At 41.2% G+C, this 23881-nt stretch overlaps 1 protein-coding gene across 3 annotated transcripts; it reads left to right on the top strand.

Annotated features, from left to right (window-relative positions):
- The first annotated feature begins 1428 nt into the window (after positions 1-1428).
- On the top strand, positions 1429-23172 carry letm1 (leucine zipper-EF-hand containing transmembrane protein 1). 3 transcript variants are annotated; one of them, XM_075448407.1, is made up of 15 exons: positions 1429-1916; positions 7456-7513; positions 7820-8312; positions 11156-11299; positions 11611-11748; positions 12064-12267; positions 12488-12607; positions 12815-12946; positions 13152-13310; positions 13447-13554; positions 14270-14404; positions 14591-14784; positions 15838-15870; positions 16484-16640; positions 18118-23172. In XM_075448407.1, the coding sequence occupies exons 1-15, from the start codon at positions 1832-1834 to the stop codon at positions 18268-18270; spliced, it is 2313 nt and encodes a 770-aa protein (XP_075304522.1). In that variant the 5' UTR covers positions 1429-1831; the 3' UTR covers positions 18271-23172. The 3 variants fall into 3 exon arrangements, with proteins under 3 accessions (XP_075304522.1, XP_075304524.1, XP_075304523.1); XM_075448409.1 differs by lacking the exon at positions 15838-15870 and having other exon boundaries at positions 1430-1916; positions 16502-16640; XM_075448408.1 differs by lacking the exon at positions 15838-15870 and having other exon boundaries at positions 1430-1916.
- The last annotated feature ends 709 nt before the right edge of the window (positions 23173-23881 follow it).

Genomic DNA, 23881 nt, shown 5'->3' with positions numbered 1-23881 from the left:
CCAGCTGCAGCGTGGACTATAGTCTCTGTACATGGGGCGGCTGCTTAACCCACTACGCCACCAACTGCCCCACTATTGATCATTTCTACATACATTGACGGATGACATAATAATAGCATACAAGCCCCAAAATACACTTCAGCTCAACATTTTCGTACTGTATTTTCGAACACAAACATGAAGTACCTGGGCCGATAAGGGGCGTAAAACACAAAAATTGTATGTACTTCCAGTAAAAAGTTGGCCTTCCAAAATAAAAGCTGCAGTCCCTGAAGGAATAAAAAAGAGAGCAATAACTGACATTCAAATCCATATGTTGACATTTAACGAGTACTTTCGATATGACGGCTCTTTTAGTTTATTCACTGGTCACAATATGTAGCAATCTTGTGTTGGACATAGTTTCCATTAGTTTGTTAAAGGGCATTTTGATAGTTAAGCTTTGCAGGGACAAGATATGATCAAAATTTGGATTAAGGCTCAACATGTTATATACATTTTTTTGTGGCTAAGACTAAAGTAATATTAATTTTAACTCAAGTATCTCATCAACTAGTAACTACAAGGTTACTGACCAAAGTAACTAATGAAGTTACTGACCAAAAAAAAGTGATATAATCTGAATACTTTTGGATTTCTTTAACACTGACAACTACCACAGTATGAGTCACAAGTTCGACATGACTTTATGTAAGTTTTTCTTTGACTATTTTTCAGAACACTGAACAACATTGAAGACATCCAAACAATGAAATAAATCATAAAGAAGTGTTTAAAATACAAAAATGTTTCAAATTTCAGATCTCGTCATTTTATGCTTTGGTGACAACTTTGCAAAGAGTTTGCTGATATAATTATTCATTCTACAAATATAACAACGACAAAAATTTCAATAACTCAAAAACTAGAACGCTTATAGAATTGAGACTTAGGGGGAAAGTATCTCCTCAAGCTGCAAATTCCACATCCTACAGGATAATTTCTTCCATGTTAGGAAGCAGAACCTGCAAACAACATGCAAATACAAATATACCAAAATTTCTTAGAATAAATGCCCACATTTAAATATGAATGCTGAATATCTATGTCCAAATTGCTTTTTTATTTATTTTTTACAATAAAAATGTTTTGACAGGTTTAATAACCTGTATTCATTAAATGACTACAGGTATGATAAGGTGAGGTTGCTTTCATGCGCTCCACCCCGAAGCTCATCTCGGAAATAGGGGCTTGTAGTGCTCTCAACACTGACGGCATAATTCACTTTCTTATATGTGTTCTGTTTTCTGTTATGTTGTTGGTTCATTGTCTTGAATGTTATGATGCATTTAATAGTTGCGGTCTCTTTAAGAGATCCAGTGACGTTTCAGGATAACGGCTGTTCTGTTGTTGCGCGAGCTTATAGTTTTGTCAGTTAATAAACGCGACTCACGGAGATGTGAGAAGTTTTCGGCTCATCTTTTCGCCTAAAGGCAACTTCCACAGGCTTTTACTTTTAAAATGTATCGGAAGTTGACTCTCTCAAGCTGCCAAATGAGCGCCAGAGCGGCGTGAGCACGTAAGGCAAAGGTTTGACGTCAATTGAGTGCTTGGCCCGGCTACTGTCATCAACGTCAGAGGCAAGCAAGGACGTGACATGGAGCTAAAATTTCCACTGAACAGCTATATATGTGTCTTCGCTTATTGAAATCGATCGACGACTTACTATTTTTGTGTTCTACCTTAGCGATACTTTGGTTTCGATATCAAGCAGAAGCTGTTGCTAGCTAACCCAGAAGCTAGCTTGTAAATTACAATAGCGTTTAAAGGTAGCGACTTCAGACTTTAAAGCATGGCGTTAATCCTGTTTACGAGGTCGCGGGCACCCTTAATGAAAACGTCGAGATCGTTGAAGAACGAATTTCGGAAGGGTAAAGGTAAGTTTTCTTTTTTGGTGTATTCTTTAAAATTCCTACCTAATCCTTATTATGCCAGTGGTAATCGGTTAGTGCTGTCAGTTAGCTTTGACATATTAGCATCTAGAAGTGTTTCGTATTTTTATTAGTAGGTGGTCTTGTGTTGGCCCTGTTTGAGTTTTATGGTTTATTCAAGGTGACGGCAGATAATTGGGCCTCAAGCATTATTTTTTTATGTCAAAGTTGCAAATTAGCAACTATTTATCGTCAGCGTTCTATTGTCTTAAAAGGACCATCATCTAAGTGAAAATATAGAGGCAAACATGATCAAGGATTTAGGTGATTTGAGGACAGCTTAGGTCTGACCTGAGAGCGCCTCCCCCACCCCTCTTGCAGGCTGAGATGATGCTGTTGCTATGGCAAACAGGTTCCTCTCTGATCATTTAGCTTACACAACAGATCATTGCTCAGCAAGAAGGAAAACAGCAGAAGGCTCTTTGTTTAGTTAAAGCTACGTTTGGGCTCGGTGTTGAATTTATGTTGTTGATTCTAATGCCTTGTTTTACTTTCATGATGATGTGCTGTTCATTTCAGTGATTCTTACAATTCATTTCTGTGTTTTTCAATGATTCATAACATTGCAATATTGAGCCACAGGAATTGGAGATGTTGCAAGTGTAGAGGGCTCTGGACTGCTATTCGAAACTATGGAGGCTCAAAATATTTCAACGAAACACTTAACTTCACACCATCCAAATTATTTAGAGTTGGCAAGTGATCTAGTTCATCTGTGTACGGACTGTTCTTGAACTGGGCATCTGTCAGAGAGAACGTGGCTCCATGGCAAGGTGGTACTTTAGTATCACTGCATGTCTTTGAGGAGCCTGTTAAGTTTGGCTGCTGTTGTATAACCAGAGCAGATATGAAGGTGATGTGTCTGTTGCACTTTGGTTATGTAATTCCTAAATAGATCATAGTGGTGTGTGAGTGCCATTGAAGAAAACTGTAAGACAATGCTGCGTAAGTAATAATTTATTTGTGTAGATAGGGTAATGTGCACCCTCAGTGCGTTGAGTCTGGTTATATTAATAGATTCAGGGGGTCATGCTGAGGACTTGTCTGTCTGCAGTGACTGAGACGGTGCTCTTGGCCATAGTCCCAGATTAACAGACAAGTTGCATTGCTTCCCTAAGTAAAGGTCGGTGCCGTTTATATCTCCCCAGACAGACTGAGCTGGATTTTCCCATTTAGTTTTCAAGTTTTCGTTGCCGTGAGTGGTGTCGCATAGCTCTGCTTGTAAAACGGAGAGCTCCATAATTTGAACGAATAGAAAACATTCTTTAGTTTAACCCCCTAAACTGAAGCACATCCGTCTTTTACACAGGTTCTTACTTTATGTTTATCAAACACAAATGACCTTCGAAAACTGCAATTTCCTAAACATTTTGGATACAAACAGGGAGGGTATTGTTCACAGCACATGAAAACAAATTCCTTTTTTTGAGATTTTTTTATTTTATTTATTTTTTAATTTTTTGTGCACAATATTTAAAAATGTTAAGTATCATCTTAGTAAATTAATTTTGACAGCTTTAATATGTTACTCTAATAGCTTTTTAAGAAGCCTAATTATCTGGTCTATATTTGTTCTATATAAATTTCTTCAAAATGTAAATATGTACGTGTGTACATACATAAGTCCGTAAACAACCTTGCAGTGTAATGCTTCTTATCTACTGCTGTTGTTACATTTTCTATAACTTGCATAACTGCTTGTATGTTACAACCAGTTTTTCAGGTACTGTTGAGAATGAAGGTAGCAAACACTATAATTTGGTCTATGAATTGACACAGTGTGCTAATTTACCATGTTTGTTTCACGGATTGGAATTTTAGTTTTTAAGATTCTTCTGAATTTCCGACGAAAAAGAAGGTTAATTTGCTTCAAATTTCAGTCTGTCGGATGTTTTCTTCAATAAAAGAATCCCTGATCTCATGATGATTTGCAGGCTATGAACAAACGAGAAACCATAAAGAAAACTTAATCTTGAGGTTCAGAGTTCTGGGTAGCTACACCCGTATTTTCAGTTTTCAATCCTGCTGAGGCAGCAGAACATGTGACCAGCATGCAGCTTTTGCAAAATGGATGTCTGACTGTAATCCACTTTGATGTCTTGAGTGTAAGGTCAGAGAGGGTAAAGATTAGAACATTATCTAACCGTGTCAATATTCTACAAACGAGACGATAAAGTTTCAGTTGTGATAAGTTGATACGGGTGTACGATATGGTGATAAGGTGTACGGGTGCATATGAGTTAACAGTCATTTCTTTTAGATGACATGGACAACACAATAGATAGCAGTTTATCAATTTATTTATTTGTGTTTTGTCTTTGTGGGTGTTTTATCCAGCAGGGACAACTGTCCCTAAAGCTCAGTTTGCCATTGTAGTCTCTGCACTTGTTTTCAGTTCAGGTAGGTATGTGTTAGGGGGAATTACCCAGAAATACCATGTTTTATGGGTGCTGGGGAAGAAAGAGCCATCAAAGCTACATGGCATTCCAATAGACTGAAACCTAGAATCTAGCTTCCAAGAAAGCTTTTTTTAAATTTTTTTTTTCATTTTTATTAAAGCTCTTGTCACATCTGCATCGAAGCTGCATTTTGTTTACACGTTGACTACATGTAAACGGTTACACTTTGAGAATGCACAGTCATGTGAAAAAGAAAGTATATCCCCTTTCAGTTTATGTTCTATGTGTAAGGACGTCATAAAGCTGACACAGTTTATCCAATGTTTTAATGAGATGTCTGGTCTGTGGTCAAAATAACACAAAGTGTGCCAGCTCTACTTTCATCCAATTTCATCTAATTCGTATTTCTATTGAAGAAGATGATTTTACAGGGCGGAATGACCCACTCCACTCCACCCTGCCCCTCTCACATGAACTTGCGTCCTTATTCCTCGATCACAAATTGGCTCCATAAACTCTTAACTTCATTGTCTCTCCATTCCTCTGTGTTTTGCTTAGGTCTTTAACAGCTAACATTAAGAACTGTTGCTCATATGGGGAATGTTTCCCAGAATTTTGTTTCTGAAATGGCTGTCATTGATGCTTTATACTGGTGGTCCATTCAATGAGTTAATTTATAAGTATACTAGTATATTTAGTTCGAAGTTAACAAAATTCATCACATTTTATGTTAATAGCAAAGCAAAAAGCAAGAGCCAAAAAATGTCAACTGCCGCTTATGAATTACAGCATCATCTGAAGCTGAAGCTAGATGGAGATAACATTAAAATGGGCTGGACAGTGTCTTTACTATTCAAACAAAAACTAAACCGAAATGTAGCAATGTGTGAACAACTACCTACGCCCCACGATTCACTAGGTCGGCAGCAATTACTTGGAAGTAACAATTTTCTGTAAGACATTATCTGTGTCTCACATCATTGTGGAGAAATTGTTGCCCATTCATCTTTACAACGTTGCTTTAGTTCTTTGATATTTGTGGATATTTGTTTATGCACAGCTTTTCAGTCAGATTTAGGTCTGGGCCATTGCAACACCTTGAGTTTTGTCGTTTTGCTGCTGTGTTTGGGATCATTGTCCCGTTGATGACCCAGTTTCAGCCGAGTTTCAGCTATCAGACACACCTTTTTTTACATTTGACCCTAGATTACTTGGATATACTATGGAAATTATGGTCGACTCAATGATGGCAAGGTGTGCAGGTCCTGTGGCTGCAAAAGTTTTGCTTTGTTGTTTGTGCTGATATGCTTCTTTTTGTTCTTTTCTTTTTTACCAAACATGCTGCTGTGCATTATGACCACACATTTCCACTTTAATCTCGTCTGTCCTAAGTAGATTGTTTCATAAGACTTATGGTTTGTTCAAATGTCACAATGCAAACACAAGCTTTAACGTTTAACATGCTAACTGAGGCCTGTAGAGTCTGAGATGTAGCTCTAAGATTTTTTGCAGTTTCTCTGAGCGTTGCGCAGTCTGTGTTTGGGGTGAACTCGCTGGGATGTCCACCCCTTGGAAAATTGACAACTGTCGATGAATGTTTTCCATTTTTGAATAATCTGTCTCAGTTTAGAATGTTGGACTCCTATTAGGTTTGAAATGGCTTTAATAACATTCCCTGACTGATGGGCAGGAGCCTATGTGCTACTATAGCTGCAGCTAGACTGGAAAAGCTGAAATGTAGTATAAAAGTTTATTCCACCTCAATTTCCCATTTTAAAACATTTATATAACACATTTCATTGGCGAAATTGCACAGGAAAATGCTGTACAGGTTGGACCTAAGTGCTTGGGAAGAAATGTGAAAGAAAAGTAAGAAATGGACCTTTTTGGTCATGTCTACTGCTCTCACAGTGCAAGAGGACATGTAATTCGGCTGCATTTGTAGCGCCTTAAAACCCAACAGCTGCAGGCTGGGGGTCAGACAGGAGTTAGTAGTTGCATGTGAAAGTCAAACAGGCAGGAGCCACAACTAAGGTGTTAATCATGTTCAGTCTGAGTAGAGACCACATCAGTGCCACAGAAAAGCCTAAACAGTCCGCATCGGGAGAGTTTTTTGACTAAACACTGTAGCTGAATGTAGCTGTGAGTACAGTGGTGTGGAGTAGAGTAATCTGCTGTATTTCCAGGCTTTTCTTTCTGTGCCGGAGTAGATGGCCACTCGGCCACAGCGATGACGCTGTTCCAGTAAACTCTGTGTCCTCCTGACTGCAAGTCACAGTCTGTCATGTTCATCCAGGCATTGCTGGATTCTGTCCAGCCGGCCACGTGAGTCGGGGGGGGAAAGGCGTGGCCAAGCTGACGGTTTCCATCCGATTGGCTGAAAGTGTCTCCCCACTCCGCCTTCTCTGAGCGCACGCATGACTCCAGTTTGAGTTTGAGAGGCCCACTGTGGGCCTCTGAGGGTGTGAATATCCTATCTACCGAGAGGCATCTGCGGAAGGATTTTAACAGAAGAATAACACATTGGCAGAGTTACTTATAGACTGAATGTGTAACACAGGAACACAAGAATTTCCAACAGGATTGAGTAGTTCAACATTTTTCTCTGAACACGGATGTGGAAATGAACATATTGCCACAAGAGAGAACAATCTATTTTGCAACACTTGTCTGTATGTGGTTTTTAAATTGATGTAATCTTTGTTTTAGCTTCATACTACTTATGTGATGAAATAACTCCTCCAAAAAAGAAAAAAAACAACTTTTGGTAGGTGTTCCTTGATAGCTGTTTGCGTAAGACACGAGGAGTGATGTCACATTAGATTATGTCATATCGGTTATATGCGCCGCATGTCTCTGCCGGTATCTGCCTGTAATTCTAAAACAAAGTTCCATAAATGTCTGAGAGTGGGCAGAGCCTGTACATGGCTGCTGGTGTATCATTTCAGCAGCAGTTTATGAAATTTCATACAGTCTGTGGGCATGTTTGTGTTTGTGTATGAGTAGTATTAGTTTGTGGCCTGTATAGTCTGTTTTGTGCCCTTATTTTCAGAACAGCTCCCATTGGTTTTTCTTCTTCCTTTCAGGGAAACTTCAGGATGGCGCCTCTTTCAACTGCACAACCTTCAGAGTTGCCAGTCAAAAGTAAGCCAAATGCACGTGACGTCCGCAGACTGTCTGGAGTTATTGAAAATGTACTGGCATTACTTGCAAGAAATTGAACTAACTGAAGATAAAAATGTGATAAAACGATGCTAAAGAGCAAATAGCTCAAATTCAGTTGCAGCAGTTTTCACTTTTCAATCTTGTGCTCATGAGCATTTAAACTCCCATTTCTGTCATCTCTTGCTTAGCTTATTTGTCTGTTTGTAATTTATTTTGAAATATTGCTTCTCATTTTACCCAAGACTTGGTTAGAGTTTAGTAATCTGTAACCTGTCGTCTCCTTAGACTTGATGGGCTCAGACTTGGCAGCCTGGGCCAGGCGTCCTCGTTCAGTCCTTCCCTGCCCTTGTCAGATGAAAACGCAGGAGCCTGTCAGAGCTTAGACCCACAGCGGCTCTACTGTGCTCTAGTAGCCGGGTCCTCCGCCTCACCGTACCCTGCCATAGCAACGGGCTCCCAGTGGACTATAGTCCGACCACAGGACATCCCTGGCGTCAGGTGGATACACACCTCCAGGAGTAGATGGGACGACTCAAAGGTGGAGAAGTCACTGAAGTCATTAAAAGACAAGAAAAAGAAACTGGAGGAAGGAGGGCCGGTGTACAGCCCGACACTGGATGCAGCACCTGTCAGAAGGACGCTCCGACAGTGGGCTATTGATGAAGTCAAGCACTACTACCACGGCTTCAAGCTGCTGTGGATTGATACCACTATTGCTGGGCGAATGCTGTGGAGGGTCCTGAACGGGAATGCCCTGTCCCGCCGTGAGAGGAGACAGGTGAGGAAGGAAGGGAACGTAGATGTGCTGAGGATCTGAAACATTATTTCTGTTGGTCAAAGTTCATTTAAAAAAGAAAAAATAATAAATTTATTCGCTTTACTTAAAGGTGGGGTATGAGATTTTTTATCATATTGTCTGAAAACCTCCTCACGACCCCATTGCACCCACTAAAATAGAATGTTTGGGGGAAAAAAATAATCTTTTAGTCCATTGTAGAGGGTGTAGCAAGAGGAAATGTCTGACCAATAGAAGTAATGATGAGAGTTACTTCTATTGGATTCTGACATGCCAATCAACCGTCAGCCCCCCTCACCCCTCCCCCCTGCGCGTTCACAGACTCGTGACTCGTTCATGTGTTTTGAAGGCGTGGTTTCGAGGGGTGGGCTGAAAGGAGAGGCAAGGTTGTGTATTTTCAAAAATATAGCTTGCAGGAACCGTTTTTCCAAGATCTCATACCCCACCTTTAAGGGTATGTTTGCTTTTCAGGCTCTTATTGAAGGTCCAAGTTCAAGAGCCAAGACAACTTTGCTCCTAAATGTTTAATCCATGGCTTGTCTAAACCAATGGGATCAATTGCAGAAATTTGCTGCCTGCGGAGTGTTTACACAGCAGCCATTCAGCAGATTCGTCTGCTTAATTAAAGCTCTTTACGGAGAAGCTTTACATGTTGCAGCCGTGACCCAAAACTCCATTAATCCTTTATTCCCACCCAGTTCTTACATTTCTACCAAAATGTCAGGAAATTGTTGCTTTTTCTCACCGGCTGGCTAGATATCTTGTTAGGTTATAAAAAAAATAAAAATAAAAGATTGACTTGGCCTAAACATATCTTGGAATAGGAATTTTTTTTTTTTATATTTTTAGTTTATACCCTTGTATCATCTTTACAAGGAGTCTCTTTAAGTTTAGATGACGCTTTAATCACTCTTTTAGTTTAAAAACAGATTTTATGCTCACTAATTCAAAATGAATGAAGAATAAACAATGTTTCACTGTTAGTTGCTGTGGAAACATTGTTTCACGTCCTGTTTAAGTAACTTTGAACTTTTTCATCATCATGTGCACCTTTTCCTGCCCTTTTTCTGCCCTGTGTCCGCGGCAGTAATCCGATGATGGTGTATGCATGTAGATGTCAGTTCAGTGGAGGTGAGGCTCAGCTGTCGGCTCAGCTGACACTGAACTGCGCCGGCATTCATCAGTGGTTCAGGATTTAGGCGATACTGTTGGCTCGCTGCCGCTGCTCTTCCTATGTGTGTGACATGTAGACTTACTGTTGTGGTTGTTTGACCATCTGCTGGGCAGCTGGGAATCATTCCATATGCTTTGGTTTGAATAGATCCAAACTCACCAACTGCTAAACTGCCATTTAACTCATCTAAGATGGGTTAAGAATGATTAAAAAAAGTTGTTTGAATGTTTCCAGGTGTGATACAAATGATTTTTGAGAACTTTGCTTTCAGTCCTTTTCACGCTCAACAGGTCGTGGTGTTTCCAGACTGTCGCTTTGCTCTAAGAAAATCTGGATTTTACTAAGGGAATTTGCTCCCAACAGAGAAAGTTAAAAGTGGCAGAATGTCTCACAAAGTCCCTCGCAGTGTTGCTGCGTCAGAAATACTTCAGTTCCCAGCTCGGTTCTCCTGCCGTGCATGTATGCCGGAACAAGGACAGCGGTCCAGTTTAATGGCCCAGTCCAGTCGTAACTTTAGCTCGACTCAACTGTGCACGGAGCTGAATGGAAATTTTTTTTTTTTAACCATACGTACAATATAGGTAACAGACATTTATCCTGATCTGGGTTTAAGAAATGGGAGATAAAGCCTCACCACAGTGCTAATGGGTGCCGGTCAGTACTGATGACCACTGTTTTACCCCCCATTTACCAACACCATGACCCCCTATGCACCTTTTGAAATGCAGCACTCCCTCAGAGCGCATGTCCTGAACCCATCTACTCCCCATTCACCTAACATAGGCCAGCTTTGGCTCCTTAATCTCCTCCTTTCATATTCACTTACAATACTCAGGCCTCTGTTTAAGGCTGCCTCTATTTTAATGTGTCACCCCCTCCTCCCCTTCTCTTTAATGCAGAACTCTGGGGTACCATATATACATGTCAATGGGCCTGCAGACAAAGGCCTTTTCACTCAGGCTGGCCTAAATCCTTCACCCCACTGGCCCACTGACACGTAGGTGGATAGGGCAGAGAAAGAAGGAGTCATGTTTTGGCTTTCTCCTGTTTCTGTACATTGTGTCCCAGTACGGCCAGTAAGCCACTGTTGGACAGCTGTACAATGCAGCAGCCTGGGGTAGGCCTGGTGCTTCTGTACTCAGAGGATTGTTCAGATCTGTGCTTAACTAATGTGCTTCCCGTTGGATAAAGTGGACAATTTTGGAGCCCTGTGAGGCAGAATGTTCACTTTGGTCTAAAGCTCGGTACAAATAAAGCAGCTGTGAATCAAGTGCATTTAGAGTGTGTGGGCACAGGATCAAACTGCTGACTCTTGAAAACTGTATATAGAGGTATTGAGCATGGTGATTGTATGTGGAGACAAAAAAAAGGAGTGGTAAACATTTACTGGAGTTTCTCTGTGAAATGCTGCTCTCTGCTGGCGGTTTATGTAAACTACAGCCAGGTGGAACTGAATGGTGCTTTCAGGGTCACGTCCTGCTTGCTGTGAAAAGCCTCATTTAATAGCAAAACACTGGATCATAATGGTCATAGTGGTCATAATTTCCCAAGAGCATTTTGGCCTATATTTAATATTGCCAGACCTCAGTATACCCAAAGTTTACAGTCACAATAACATTAGTCACATCACTCATTTCTCATTTCTTCTCAGTTTCTCAGAACGTGTGCAGATGTCTTCAGACTGCTTCCCTTCCTGGTGTTCATCATCGTTCCGTTCATGGAGTTCCTTCTTCCTGTAGCTTTGAAACTCTTTCCCAACATGCTGCCGTCCACTTTCGAGACTCAGACAAAGAAGGTAATCGGAGCACCCTTTTTTTTGAAGCAGAGCCCTTTGATGTAGACAAAAGGCAAAAGATCAATTTGGGGCAACATCTGTTGTTGTTAAAATCTATTGTTGCTATTAAAAAGTTGTTTATGTTTACAAGTAATTTCATAGTGGCTTTAGACATAGTAGTAATCGCATGTTCCTCAATATTATTAGCAGCTTTAGTTCAGCAGCTTGTGTCAATATTTTCAGATTGGTATGATGTGCTGAAAACCCTGACATGCGTTTTTCCCCACTCACTGTTACGTGCACATTTTTGTGTCTTTCTCATTTATTTTTAGGAGGAAAGATTGAAAAAGGAGCTGAGGGTCAAACTAGAGATGGCCAAGTTCTTGCAGGACACCATCGAGGAGATCGCTCTGAGGAACAAGGCTGCCCAGGGCAACGTGACAGAGGAGTTCTCCACCTTCTTCCAAAAGGTTGGTGAGCAAGGACCGAAGCTCTCAGCATTGCCCTCTGCTGGTGAAAACGCAGAAACGTAGTCATAGTTGGTGTGAGGTTTGATGCATTTTGAATACGTTCAAATATTAAGCTTTTTAAATCTCTTTTCATTGCACAGTTTTGATGATCGGTGAGAGAATTTATTAGGAACATGAAGGAATCTTTCCAGTAACTAAATTGCACAGCGAAAGAGTAGTCAAAACATCTAATATCTTTAGACATTTTTAAAGAAATTTGGTCCCATTTGAAACATTTGAAACAGTTCCCAAGTCATAACTTCTATAATTCTGTAGATCCGGGACTCTGGGGAGCGTCCCAGTAATGAACAGATCATAAAGTTCTCCAAGCTGTTTGAGGATGAGTTGACTCTGGACAACCTGACCCGACCTCAGCTGGTGGCTCTCTGCCGTCTCCTGGAGCTCCAGTCCATCGGGACCAATAACTTCCTCCGCTTTCAGCTCATTATGAAGCTCAGGGCCATCCGTGCAGACGACAAGGTACCAAACCCTGCACTTCCGTTCAGTTTGAAGTTGTTTTTAAATGTTTACATTTACTGTTATTACCTGTGAAACCTGAACAGACAGATGGGCTTTTGTAAGAGCTTATGAAATAAGTGGGAATACAAATCACCCTCCTCTTTTCATTTGGATGTGTTTATTTAACAGTCACATATTTTTAGGCACAGCTCTGTAAGACCTCTGTGTTCTGTTTACCCAGCTAATAGCAGAGGAGGGAGTGGCGAGTCTGAATGTGAACGAGGTCCAGGCTGCCTGTCGTGTCAGAGGGATGAGATCTCTCGGAGTCACTGAGGAACGACTGAGAGAACAACTCAGCCAGGTAGCAATAACAGCAATAACAACAAAAAATAGCAATAACAGCAACCGCGTCGCACAGACGAATTATATTTTCCTAATTTAACTCGAGACAAATTCTGCAAACTCTCTTGTTCATCTTGCATTGTCTCACTGATAGCAGTTTTCTAAGGATATTAAAAAAGGTTAACATGAGATCACAGCGTTGTCCCTAATTCTTCTACTCCTGTAGTGGCTGGAGCTGCACTTAAACCAGCAGATCCCCACATCTCTGCTGCTTCTGTCTCGAGCCATGTTCCTTCCTGACACTCTGTCTCCTGCTGACCAGCTGAAAACTACTCTGCAAACACTTCCTGAAATGGTGGTATGTTGGCTGCGATATGTGGCATACCAAGTATTTCTGTTTAAATGATTAAAACTTTGGCTTTAGTGATTACTTTTCTTTACCTCTGTTTGGATAGTAACATGCAGCCATTACTATTATATTCAATATTGTTATTGGAGTGGTAAAGGCTGTTCAGTTTTGGCTGTTAAAAATTGATCATTCTATCCTTCCCTACCCTCTGCAGACCAAAGAGGCCCAATTAAAGGTGGCAGAGATGGAACTCTCCAAAGTGGACAACAAAACCAAACTGGAGACGATGCTGCAGGAGGAGGCAACCATACGGCAGGACACCAAGGACCGGGAAATGGAGAGGCTGGCTGACGCTGCAGAGAAAGCTGCCAGGGTAACGTCTGTTCCTGTTTAGGAGCCGCTGTTGACCGGGGTCCTGATATCACATTATTGGCAGTTTGGTGTATTTTGTCCTTTGAATACCAGCCCTCTCCATGTTTGATCAGTTGCACATTTGCTGTCTTCTGCAGGAGCTTGAGTTAAAGCTTGAAGCGAGTAGGATGAAGCACAATGAGGTTACCAGGGCAATGCATTCAGAGACACTGAGGGACACCGCTCCTGTTATTGAGGGGATCAAGGTAATCGCACTAAACAAGCAGTGGACACACACACAGTTTTGAATTCTTTCAGTTTCTGACTGGCGATTATTACACAGTGTTGTTCTGCCACCTTTTCCTTTCATTGCGTACCACACAGTTTGATCAGTGGCAGACATTTCTGCGCTACCAGGTTAGCTTTGATCATTCTCCCTCCTCCCTGACCCCACATACCAACCTGTCCCTACACATGCAGAACTTTGGTTTTTCCAGTGCGCAGACCTGGATGTGGGTTAAACATACGATGCTGGTATTTCCTTGAATCTTTTCAGCATTGAGAACAAAGTCGTAATAAAAAGAAATGACCCAAAATGAGAAGTTTCATGGCTATTTTCTCACTTATAAGAAAATCCCCCTGATAATTCCTGACTCAGGGAATTCAAGAAATGCTGAATATAATAAATGGAATGTAGTTTGACTTACATCTACATGGATTATGCCTTCTCTTTCCCTTCTCTATCTTCGGATTAGTGTCAACGACTGAATGTTTTTTTTAATTTTTTTACCTTTAAAACCGTCGTAGCTCCACAGAGTTCCTTCCCTCTCGTGGTTATGTGTTGAGTTATAGCGAATGTCCCAGTATTCTCTCTGCCTTCCCTCTCAATCCAGCTTAGTGTTTTTGATTTTGTCTATTTTTTGCTTTAAGCACCTTAAAGCACATTATTTCGTGTTCCTCAGTTCTGTTTTTACATTCCAGGGTGAGGAGATCACCAAAGAAGAGATTGACATGTTGAGTGATGCCTGCTCAAAGCTGAAGGAGCAGAAGAGACTTCTGACTCTGGAGAAAGAGGAGCTGGAGGACCTCAAAGACGACGTCCAGGAATACAACGAGGTGACTTGCTTTGTCCGTAGACGGATGATATTCTAGCTTTACACTCGGATATTTTCATGAAAGTTTTACACCAAAATTAAAGTAAATTGTGATACTTTACAGGAACACAGGTGATGCATTTTGTGCGTTGGCAAACATGCTTCGATAGGCTGTAGTTAGTTATGTGGCCGTGTGTGTGCTTTCCAGGATCTGGAGGAGATAAAGAAGGAGTTCTCTATGAGCGGTCAGGCAAAGGCCATCGAGGAGTCAAAGGCCAGCCAGCGCTTGTCGAAGAGAGTGACCCGTATGATTGGTCGCATCGACAAGATCATCCTGGAGCTGGAGAAGGACAAGGTCATCCTGGACGGGCAGGTGGACAGTGGAAGCAGCCCGCCTGTTGGGTAAGAAAAAAATATGTCATTTTACAACGACAACCTTTTCTGAAAAGGTTTACTCCAGTTATCCCACGTCCATTTTGTTCTTAATGTTTACTGCTAAAATCTGAGCCATTTTCCATAAAAAAAATTCTTACCGAGTGGAGAGACAGTTCACAGTTTGGGAAATGTTCTTTTTCTGAAGGTGTGATGGGAGGACCATCAGGATCAACTTCATGTCTCTGTCTTCAGTGCAGAGCAGAGAGTAACACTTTCTTTCATTTAAGAAAATTTATCTCTTCATTATCTTACTTCAGTGTAGTTTAACACAAAGATCCGAAAAGCTCGGGGAACAGCAAGTCAGGCTCTGTTTGAACTGAAAGATCATTCTCAGTCGTCTCATAACTCACTCTCAGAAAGAAAGTCAATATTGTAATATTCCCCAAAATGTTGGACTGTCCCTCTAAGAAGATAACCTGGCTTTGCAGGACTCACGAGCCGTATCTGTGCTTGTAAAAGACACAGTGGAGCTTTTGAAAGTGAACGATGCAAAGGCAACTTTTGAGTGGAGAAGACTGCCGTTGTTGACACATTTAAAAAGTCTTTTGTCAGGAAAAACTGGCTTGTTTAAAAGGACTTCAACAGCTAAAGCAATGGAAATTAATTTGGCAGATTCTGTTACGTCTACATGCACTATCCTTTCGCTGATGTCAGATGTTTTCCTGCTGAGGATTCTTCAGAGATAAGCCTAAACCTCTAATGACATATGAAAATGTAAAGATAAAAACATGCAGCAGGTAAAAATCACAGTCGCTTACTTTGCTCAAAATGTTGCCTGTGGATCATTTATTTAATCCAGCTACAGCTATTCACCATAGCCTTTGTAACAATCAGTGTCCTCATCCTTCTCATTACCTTCATCATAATCATCCTCATCATTGCGTTCATTGTAAAATGGTGGTGGAGATGACATTAGGAACAAAAGGCTCCCCATCCCAAGAAAAAAACCCAAAAAACTGTTTCATATACTTTGCAGTTATATGACCAAATCCAATCCCTAACTGATTTGAAATTTTGCAGATTATTCTTTACTAAATATAGTGACACGACAAGGTAAGCTGAAATGTGTTAAACCGCCTTGTGCTTGCTTGTCAGTGCTAACACTGCATCGTAGTTTTCAGATGCTGAAATTGCACCGTAGAGGATTGGCCGATGGTTGCACCTTGTTCTTAGCCTCCATCTCTGCTTCCTGCTGCCAATAAGTTAATGTGTTCCAAATGTACCTAACAGTACTAGCCTCTTAATGAAACCCCATTGAATAGAGGGATGACAATCTTTCCGCTTGATTTGCATAGTTTGGACTGATTGGGTGTTCAGACTCTAAAGATTTTAGACCTACAGTTTGTAGGGTTCTGATTAATCACATGGCATCTGTATGCAACGCTGCACACGACTTCTAAGGCTGATTGATTTGTCTTTTTAAAGTTGCCCAATGCATCTTTAAATGCAAAAAAATCCAGAAATCAGGTTGAAAAGAATCACTTGAATCAAAGTGTGCTACACTGCATTTCAGCATGAATTAACTTCACTAAATTCAAGATAGAAATTAGAATTCAAATTTGATTGATTGGTGTGATCTGGGAACCTCGAATGCAGCCTGCCAACCTCAGACTTCTCCACCACATTTTACGGCCTGTCAAAGCCGGTAACCGTTTCCTGTATACAGTCTGTTCTACACCTTCAGGGAGAACCTGATCAGCATTGACGAGTTGATCAGCATCATGCGACAGATCCAGAGCATTCCGGAGGACAAGCTGCAGAGGATCGCCGAGGCCCTCGATGACAACAAAGACGGGAAGGTCGACATCGACGACGTCATCAAAGTACGTTCAGCGGAACATCTTCTGTGAGAGATGTACAGAAATGCTCATGACTGCATGTCCGTTGTGTTGTTTATTTGAATACTTGTTTATAGGTGTTGTTTTCAACAGCAAGTTATGCTGCAGAGGCTACGAGATAAACCATTAGCCATTTAGAGCAGCTTTAACTGAATAAGGGAATTGGGCAAGGCAATTTTATTTGTAGAGCACAATTCGTACATAAGGCAATTGCTTTAAAGCTGCCGTCGGCAGGTTTTCAAAATTCCAAGTCTAAAGTCGGAAAATTCGAACCGATACAACTTTCAGGTCCCTCCCCCTCTGTGGACGAGGTTGTGCACGTGAGTTCACACCAGTGTGCGCGCACACAAGCTGGGGGCAGACTCACGCTCAGCATGGAAGACGTGGTTGGTGACTGTTCTGCTCAGATAATAGATCAATAATAAACCTAACGTGATTGGTTAAAAACAGCCGGGAGCGCTCGATTTTTGCAAGCACGATTACAGGCTTTAGAGGGAGCTACAGAATTCGGGATTTTTCCTAAACAGCCTATTTAATATTCTCCTTTCAGAATCCCATGACAGTTCAACCTAATATGACTAAAAAAAAGTTGCAGACGGCAGCTTTAAAGTGCTTTACAGCTACATAAAATCACAAGAAGGCAATAAAATCATTCCAAAAAATCCTTAATGAATTAAATTAAAAGTGAAGAGTGCAGATAAAATACTTTCAGGTGTCATATGCACAGCTAAATAGAACTGTTTTCAGCCTGGATTTAAACATTGTCAGAGTTGAGGCCTGTCTCACATCTTCTGGAAGACTGTTCCAGATTTTAGGGGCATAAAACTGAAACGCAGCCTCACCTTGTTTAGTCCTGACTCTGGGCCCCAGCAGGAGACCCCTCCCTGAGGTTCTCAGAGCCCGAGTTGGTTCATATGGCTCTAACATGTCAGAGATGTACTTTGGTGCTACACCATGAAGAGACTTGTACACAAGCAGAGCTGTTTTAAAGTCTATTCTCTGAGCGACAGGAAGCCAGTGCAGAGACCTGAGCACTGGACTAAAATGGTCGTATTTCCTGGTTCTAGTCAGGACTCGAGCAGCAGCGTTCTGGATGTACTGCAGCTGTCTTACAGCCCGTTTAGAGAGCCCAGTGAACAGGCTGTTATAGTAGTCTAACCTGCTGGAGACAAATGCATGGATTACTCTTTCTAAGTCTGGTTTAGACGCTATTCCTTTGATTCTGGCAATGTTTTTTAGATGGTTTGCTTTTCGATTCGGTTAACCAAAATAAAGTTGACTTTCAGTTTAAAGTTGAAACGTTGAGCATAATCTGGATATTTTAAGGATCAGGGCGATTCATTGGAGTTGAATTAAACCAGCATTGGAGCATAGACATTGTACTCTCTATGAAATCTCTATGAAATGCAGAGACATTTCTTATCTCCTCATCTAAATATGCTCCATCCGTCCCATTTCACAGGTGGTGGAACTGATCGACAAGGAGGATATCGACATCTCCACCACGCAGGTAGCTGACATCATGGTGATGCTGCAGAAGGAGGAGAAGCTGGTGGAGAAGGGGAAGGCCAAAGAGAAGGCTGAAAAGGAACAGGCAGCCACACTCAACAGCTAACTCATTTTCCTTCTCGACACAGAGAACTTGTACAAATAAACACTGAGAAGTTTGTGGCTGGTACCTGGTCACAGAGAACTCTCGACAGCATTTCTGAACAGGTCAAAGGAGAATTACAGGGTAACATCTGACTGCAGAAAGGTAGCTCCTAAAGATTGTTCAGAGTGGAAAAGAAAGGCTTATTGTCGTTTAAAATGCACAAAAATCAACTAGATAGATAATTGCAGTTATGTTCTACTTTTCTGGAGTGATCATGTACGATATACAGATACTTGATTTGTGTAATTTTACACAATTATTTATTTATACTGGGAACACAATGACTTGGAATCATGGTTGCTTTCTCAACTTTAGAGTTGGTAAAGGACAACATTGGAAAAAAAAAAAAAAAGAAACTCATGTACGGGAACTATGTAGTTAGATCCAGTATTTCAAGTTTGTGGTGAAACATCATGCCTTTCATTTCATTCATGCCGTCATCTCAGAGGAATGAGACTTTGCACAGTAAACATGATGGTCAGTATGGTCATTCCACTCACTTCCTTTTTATTCTCATTGTTCATCCTTCATCCGCAACGAATGTAAATGAATCTTTTTTTTCTTTTGGTGATTTGTACTTGGACTGGTTTAAATGGTAGCTGCAACCAAAGACGACATCAGACGCGACGTAAAAATCATAGAAATCTAACGGCAAATTAAAAGAATTAAAAACAACAAAATCCTAAGAAAAAAAAAATAAAGCAAGGTTTAGTTTCTTAGGTCTCTCTTAAGGTGGAGGTATAGGAGATTAGTGTTGAAAGCCAAGAACTAAAGTTTTCCATTAATGAAACTTATCAGAAACCTTTTTAGCCTTGATTCTTATTTTTCGTACTCAGCAGCTCAGTATTTCTTGTTAAATGTTTCAATAGGAAACGTCTCGTTGCACAGCTCATATCACCACCTGATATTGTGCTGGTCCCTCGGCTCTGATCGGTCGGGGGACTGTGCACAGGACCTTTTGAGGCGTCTCGCGCTGATGTTGTGGCAGTGAATCATTCGGGTTGTTGCATGCTGTGAGCCTTTGTTTGCCACGTCGAGAAGCACGGTACATCGAAGCGGCACCCACATGAACGCCAGAACCCAAGGTTTCCCTACAAAACATTGCGAAACATTAGCGTAATTCGCTCAGTGGTTGTAAGACTGTGGCTGTTTCGTGTATTCACTCGTAGCTTTATGTAAAATGCCAAAGTTGCACTGTAGCACATTTGCATTCTGATTTATTTTTCAAATGAACAAACAAACCAGCCAAGACTGACTGACTGCATATAGAATGTGAGGATTGTAACAAATACAGAGACGTTAAACGCCACCCCCGACCGCATATTGGTCAGCTGTTGCAGTGACTAGTGTGATAAAGTCTCATTTCATGCTAGTTGGTTTGAGAACGTGGCAGAAAGCTGTTTGGAGGTCGTGTGGTTGAAGGATGAAAAGAGGTAATTTAGTAATGCAACGCAGTTCTGTGCACGAGTTGTATGACAATTGTTGTAGTCTTAGCCTTTATAGGTTAAATGCAAAGTGGCCTTCTCATGCAACACATATCATTATTATGTACTGTTGTATATTTAATTTTTTTTGTAGTATTTTTTTAATTTTATTTTTTAAATTTTCTCTTGTAGTCTCTGCACTGTTGCTCTGGTTGCGTGTCGGATGTTCACCAGGAAGCACTAATCCTCTCGGCTACATTTTTCCAGGGACCTGTTCATGTATATTTGTCTGTGCTCACACTGCAAACAGCCTGGCACTTAGCATTTTCATGTACTCTGACACCACATTCCTTTCAGGGCTGCACCTTACTATTGTTCCTTTTGATTATATCAGAAGTGGAGACAAATGGCCCTTTTTCTCACAAACAGCCATCACCTGTGGGTTTATTGTGAAATGAAAAGAGATTATCAGGAGTTTCTCACGAGTTGAAACGAGCAGATGTTTTGTCTTCTTTGTTGTTGTTTTTTAATCCAGTCTGAACAGTTTGATGAGTTAAAATTTTTACTAAAAAACAATCCAAATAGAGCAGTTATAGCTACGGAGTAAATCCAAATATCGGATTGCCTTTTTTTGACTTCTGATGAATCCCGACGCCCTCCACACGTCGACGTTGTTCATCGTCTTGCTCGCGGCGTGAACCCGCAGCACTCGCTGCCTGCTCTCTGGTATTCCTCCACAGTAACTAGAGCAGATCCCTTGTGTACACGAAGATGACGGAGTGGTACTTAAGACAATGCCGAGTGGATGACGCTTCATTTAATCTGTTCCCGGAATCCGCTGCCATATGCGTGGATGATTAAGAGCTTGTCCGTCTTCCATCAGGCGTTGTCCGGGTTCATAGCCGGTGCTGCCTGACGGGGCGAGGGTGCAGGGTAAACACTCGCCCATACATGGGCCAAAGCCAGCTCCGGCGGAGGGTTGTGTTTAGGTTAGAGACGCTCCGCCGGGACGCAGCATGCTCTCTGCGGCGTTAATCAGCAGCCAGTGTAAACGTGTCAGGGGACCGTAGCGACAAGATCCTGGCGGCACTCGGCAGGAGAGAGTGGTGTCTGTGTGCCTCCTCGTGCCTGACAGGTCGCTCTCAGGGCGTGCGTTAACAGCACACCACTGTCTGAAGGCATGGAGAGGGTAACAGAAAGGATGGAGCTGACAGAATTTCAGCGTTAGGGCCACTGTTTGGGCAGTTGCTGCTTGAAGGCAGCACTTTGTTAACAGTCACTTCCGAACAGTCACTGCAGGGGACCTTTAACTTGTATTTCCCTTCTACTTCAAGTGCATTCACTGCAGCAAAAGTCCACAAAGTCTCGAGTTTAAGAAAGCTAAACCCACCAAAATGTGGTCCTTTTCCCCTTTTGAACTCAGCAGTTGTTAGAATGTGTGTGTTCTCACACATGCTGTGCTACTGCAGACCTTCACTATAATTGTATACACTGACTGGTTATGCAGAATGGATCTCAGCCATTTAGTCTTGGATACGACATGTCAGTCCATGTTTCCCACACGCTTCCAAAATACGACCGATATGAAAACCTTTCCAACCTTCAAACGCATTGAAGGAATCCTGATCCAAATTTTTTGGAACGGACTAACAGCTTGGAACCTCGATGAGATTTTTCAGCAGAATGCTGCTGCTTATATCTCCCACAGACACGCGCGCCCCAAACTATACAAAACCTTTGGCTGCGGGCAGGTTCACTGTTTGCTGCTGGCGTCGGTTTTTGCACCATCTAGTATAAGCTGCTGTCTGTCTGTAAGGAGCTCCCTTCGAAGACGTGGAAAAGGAGGTGGAGTTGGCAGAAAACGGGAGAAGCAGTTTGACACCGAGCTGAAATCGGATGACTTTGTCGTCAACCAGTGTGGTTAAAAAAAAAAAAAACTAAAACCCGGGGTTGTTTTTGCCACCTCCTCTTTTAGTTCCTTTTTGATAGTGTTAAAAAAAAGAAAAAAAAAAGGCAGATTTTGAGCTCACTGGCATTTGGTCTGACTGTTCTTTGCAAAGAATTGCCACTGTATAAATGCACTGTTCAGTTTTGATAGAGTAGATGTGTACTGAATAACTGCAGGACTCAGGGTGAGAATGTTCTGTCTGATGCGGCTGTAGCATCGGCCTCAGCAGGGAGACCTACTATACAAACCGTCCTCTAAGCTGTGGATGTTGTGTATTAGAGGAACAAATATTTAAAGCAATAAGTCATTTATGCATCATGTACCCTTGTTAAGTGTCCCCCCCCCCCTTTTTTTTTTTCTCAGCAGAAGAGCATTTAACCAATTGAAGAGAGATTACAGTATTCATAATTTGCGTTCTACATTAATCTATCATCACGTGAAAACGAGCTTTGTGATCCCGATAAATGCATTGATTTAAGTAACTTCCATGAACAGCAACAAAATGGGAGGCTTTGATATCGGAGTTGTGCACTATTGTAGATATATGATTAAGTATTTTTGCACACGGGCGTTTTTATCTCTATAGGAATTGATGCGTTTTGTAGAAGAGATGCGTTTTCTTTTACTGGAGATGAGGAGTACAGTGTAGAAGTAGCTGAAAAACAGGATCAGCTCTCTTTTCTGCAAATAAAGCCTAAAGGAGAGGTTAGGCTTTTCTCACATTTATGCTGAAACGAAAAGTAAAGGCAGCAATCCAGATGTAACTGCATTTCAAATCGCAGTACAGTTACCATTGGGAGGGAAAACATAGGAAAGTTGTTTAAAGGCTATTGCCTCCTGTCAATCACACAGGTATTCTGCTCGCCCTCGTGCCCCCAGCTACCGTGTCTGTGTGTTTCTAACAGCTTAAGCCCATCGTCATTCCCCTCCAGTGTCTCCCTCTCTTCGTCACATGTCGGATTCTTTCTGAACACATGACAAAGACCAAAATTCATCTTGAAAATGTTTAGAAGCATCAGCTGGGCCACCGACAGCTCACATGACAATTAAGCCCCAAATGTAGTTTATGACTCATTTAAAAAAAGAAAAAAAAGACACAAGGCTGAAATCAGGAAAAGTCTTCATGGCTTGAACGGTGAAGCTGCACTTGGTGGAGTTTACAAGGACCTTCTGTTTTTGAAACTAGATCAAAAATCTATATTTGGGACTAACTCAGCTTAGAGTAAAAATTGAGTTTGCTTAATTCTTCTTCTTCTTTTTTTTATTTTACAATATTTATTTATTTATATAATCAAATTTAAGCATTTTATTTATCCCAGTGTGGAGACGCGATGATGTTCAGGACATTGATTTGATGAAGATTTGATTTTTAGTTGAACTTGAACTTGAATCTCAAATGTATGACGAGCACATAACGCTTTTTGTGTTTCTGTAAAGCATCATTTACAAAGTGGATCATAAGTGTTGAATAAATTTGTGAATTATCTTGTTTTCCTTTCCTTTTCTTTTTTTTTTTTTTGCTTGGTTTCTGTTTTTCCATCTCATCTCCCTCTCATCAGTTTCATGTGGCTCTCCACTCGGCTGTTTCAGGCTTTGGGTGTCATTTAAAAAAAACAACAACAACAACAACAAAAATAAACTTCCACAAAGACATTTCCTTATTATTTCTCATCCTTGAGTACTTACTCAGCCTCCACACTCCTTGCCATTCCCCATAGAGCCTCTGCCTCCGGAATTGGGTGTTTTACCAGACTAAAGGACACCCAAATCATAATTATTTTTTTTTAACCCCTTTTAGTACAACAGTCCTCTTGTGCAAAGTAATATTGTTGCTAGAAACTCAGTTTTTAATGAGAAAAAACTCTTAATATATTTTGCTTGGTCAGTCACGCAGCAACGATGTCCTCCCAACTCCCAACAAATGCCCTACTTGAGATTTTAGAAAAACAACTTCCTTATGATGGCGCTATCATTCCATGGCTTGATTACAGAAAATCTTAGGTTTTATTCCACAAAATGTTTCCAATGACGTAACTAAATCCTCGTGCAGATTTTTGGCCTGTTGCAGTTCGTATGGGGATCCGACACGAAGCCTAGCGTTTCCGCAGAAACAACACGTAGCTATTTGAGCAGTTCTGACATTGCGACAGTTTTCAAACGCGCTCCATCTTGTTGGGCTCGGACAAATTTGGAGTTTAAA

Source organism: Odontesthes bonariensis, chromosome 17 (assembly GCF_027942865.1).
Source record: "Odontesthes bonariensis isolate fOdoBon6 chromosome 17, fOdoBon6.hap1, whole genome shotgun sequence".
Taxonomy (NCBI): domain Eukaryota; kingdom Metazoa; phylum Chordata; class Actinopteri; order Atheriniformes; family Atherinopsidae; genus Odontesthes; species Odontesthes bonariensis.
The sequence above is the reverse complement of the archived record's forward strand: the minus strand, read 5'-3'. Positions and strand labels throughout refer to the sequence as shown.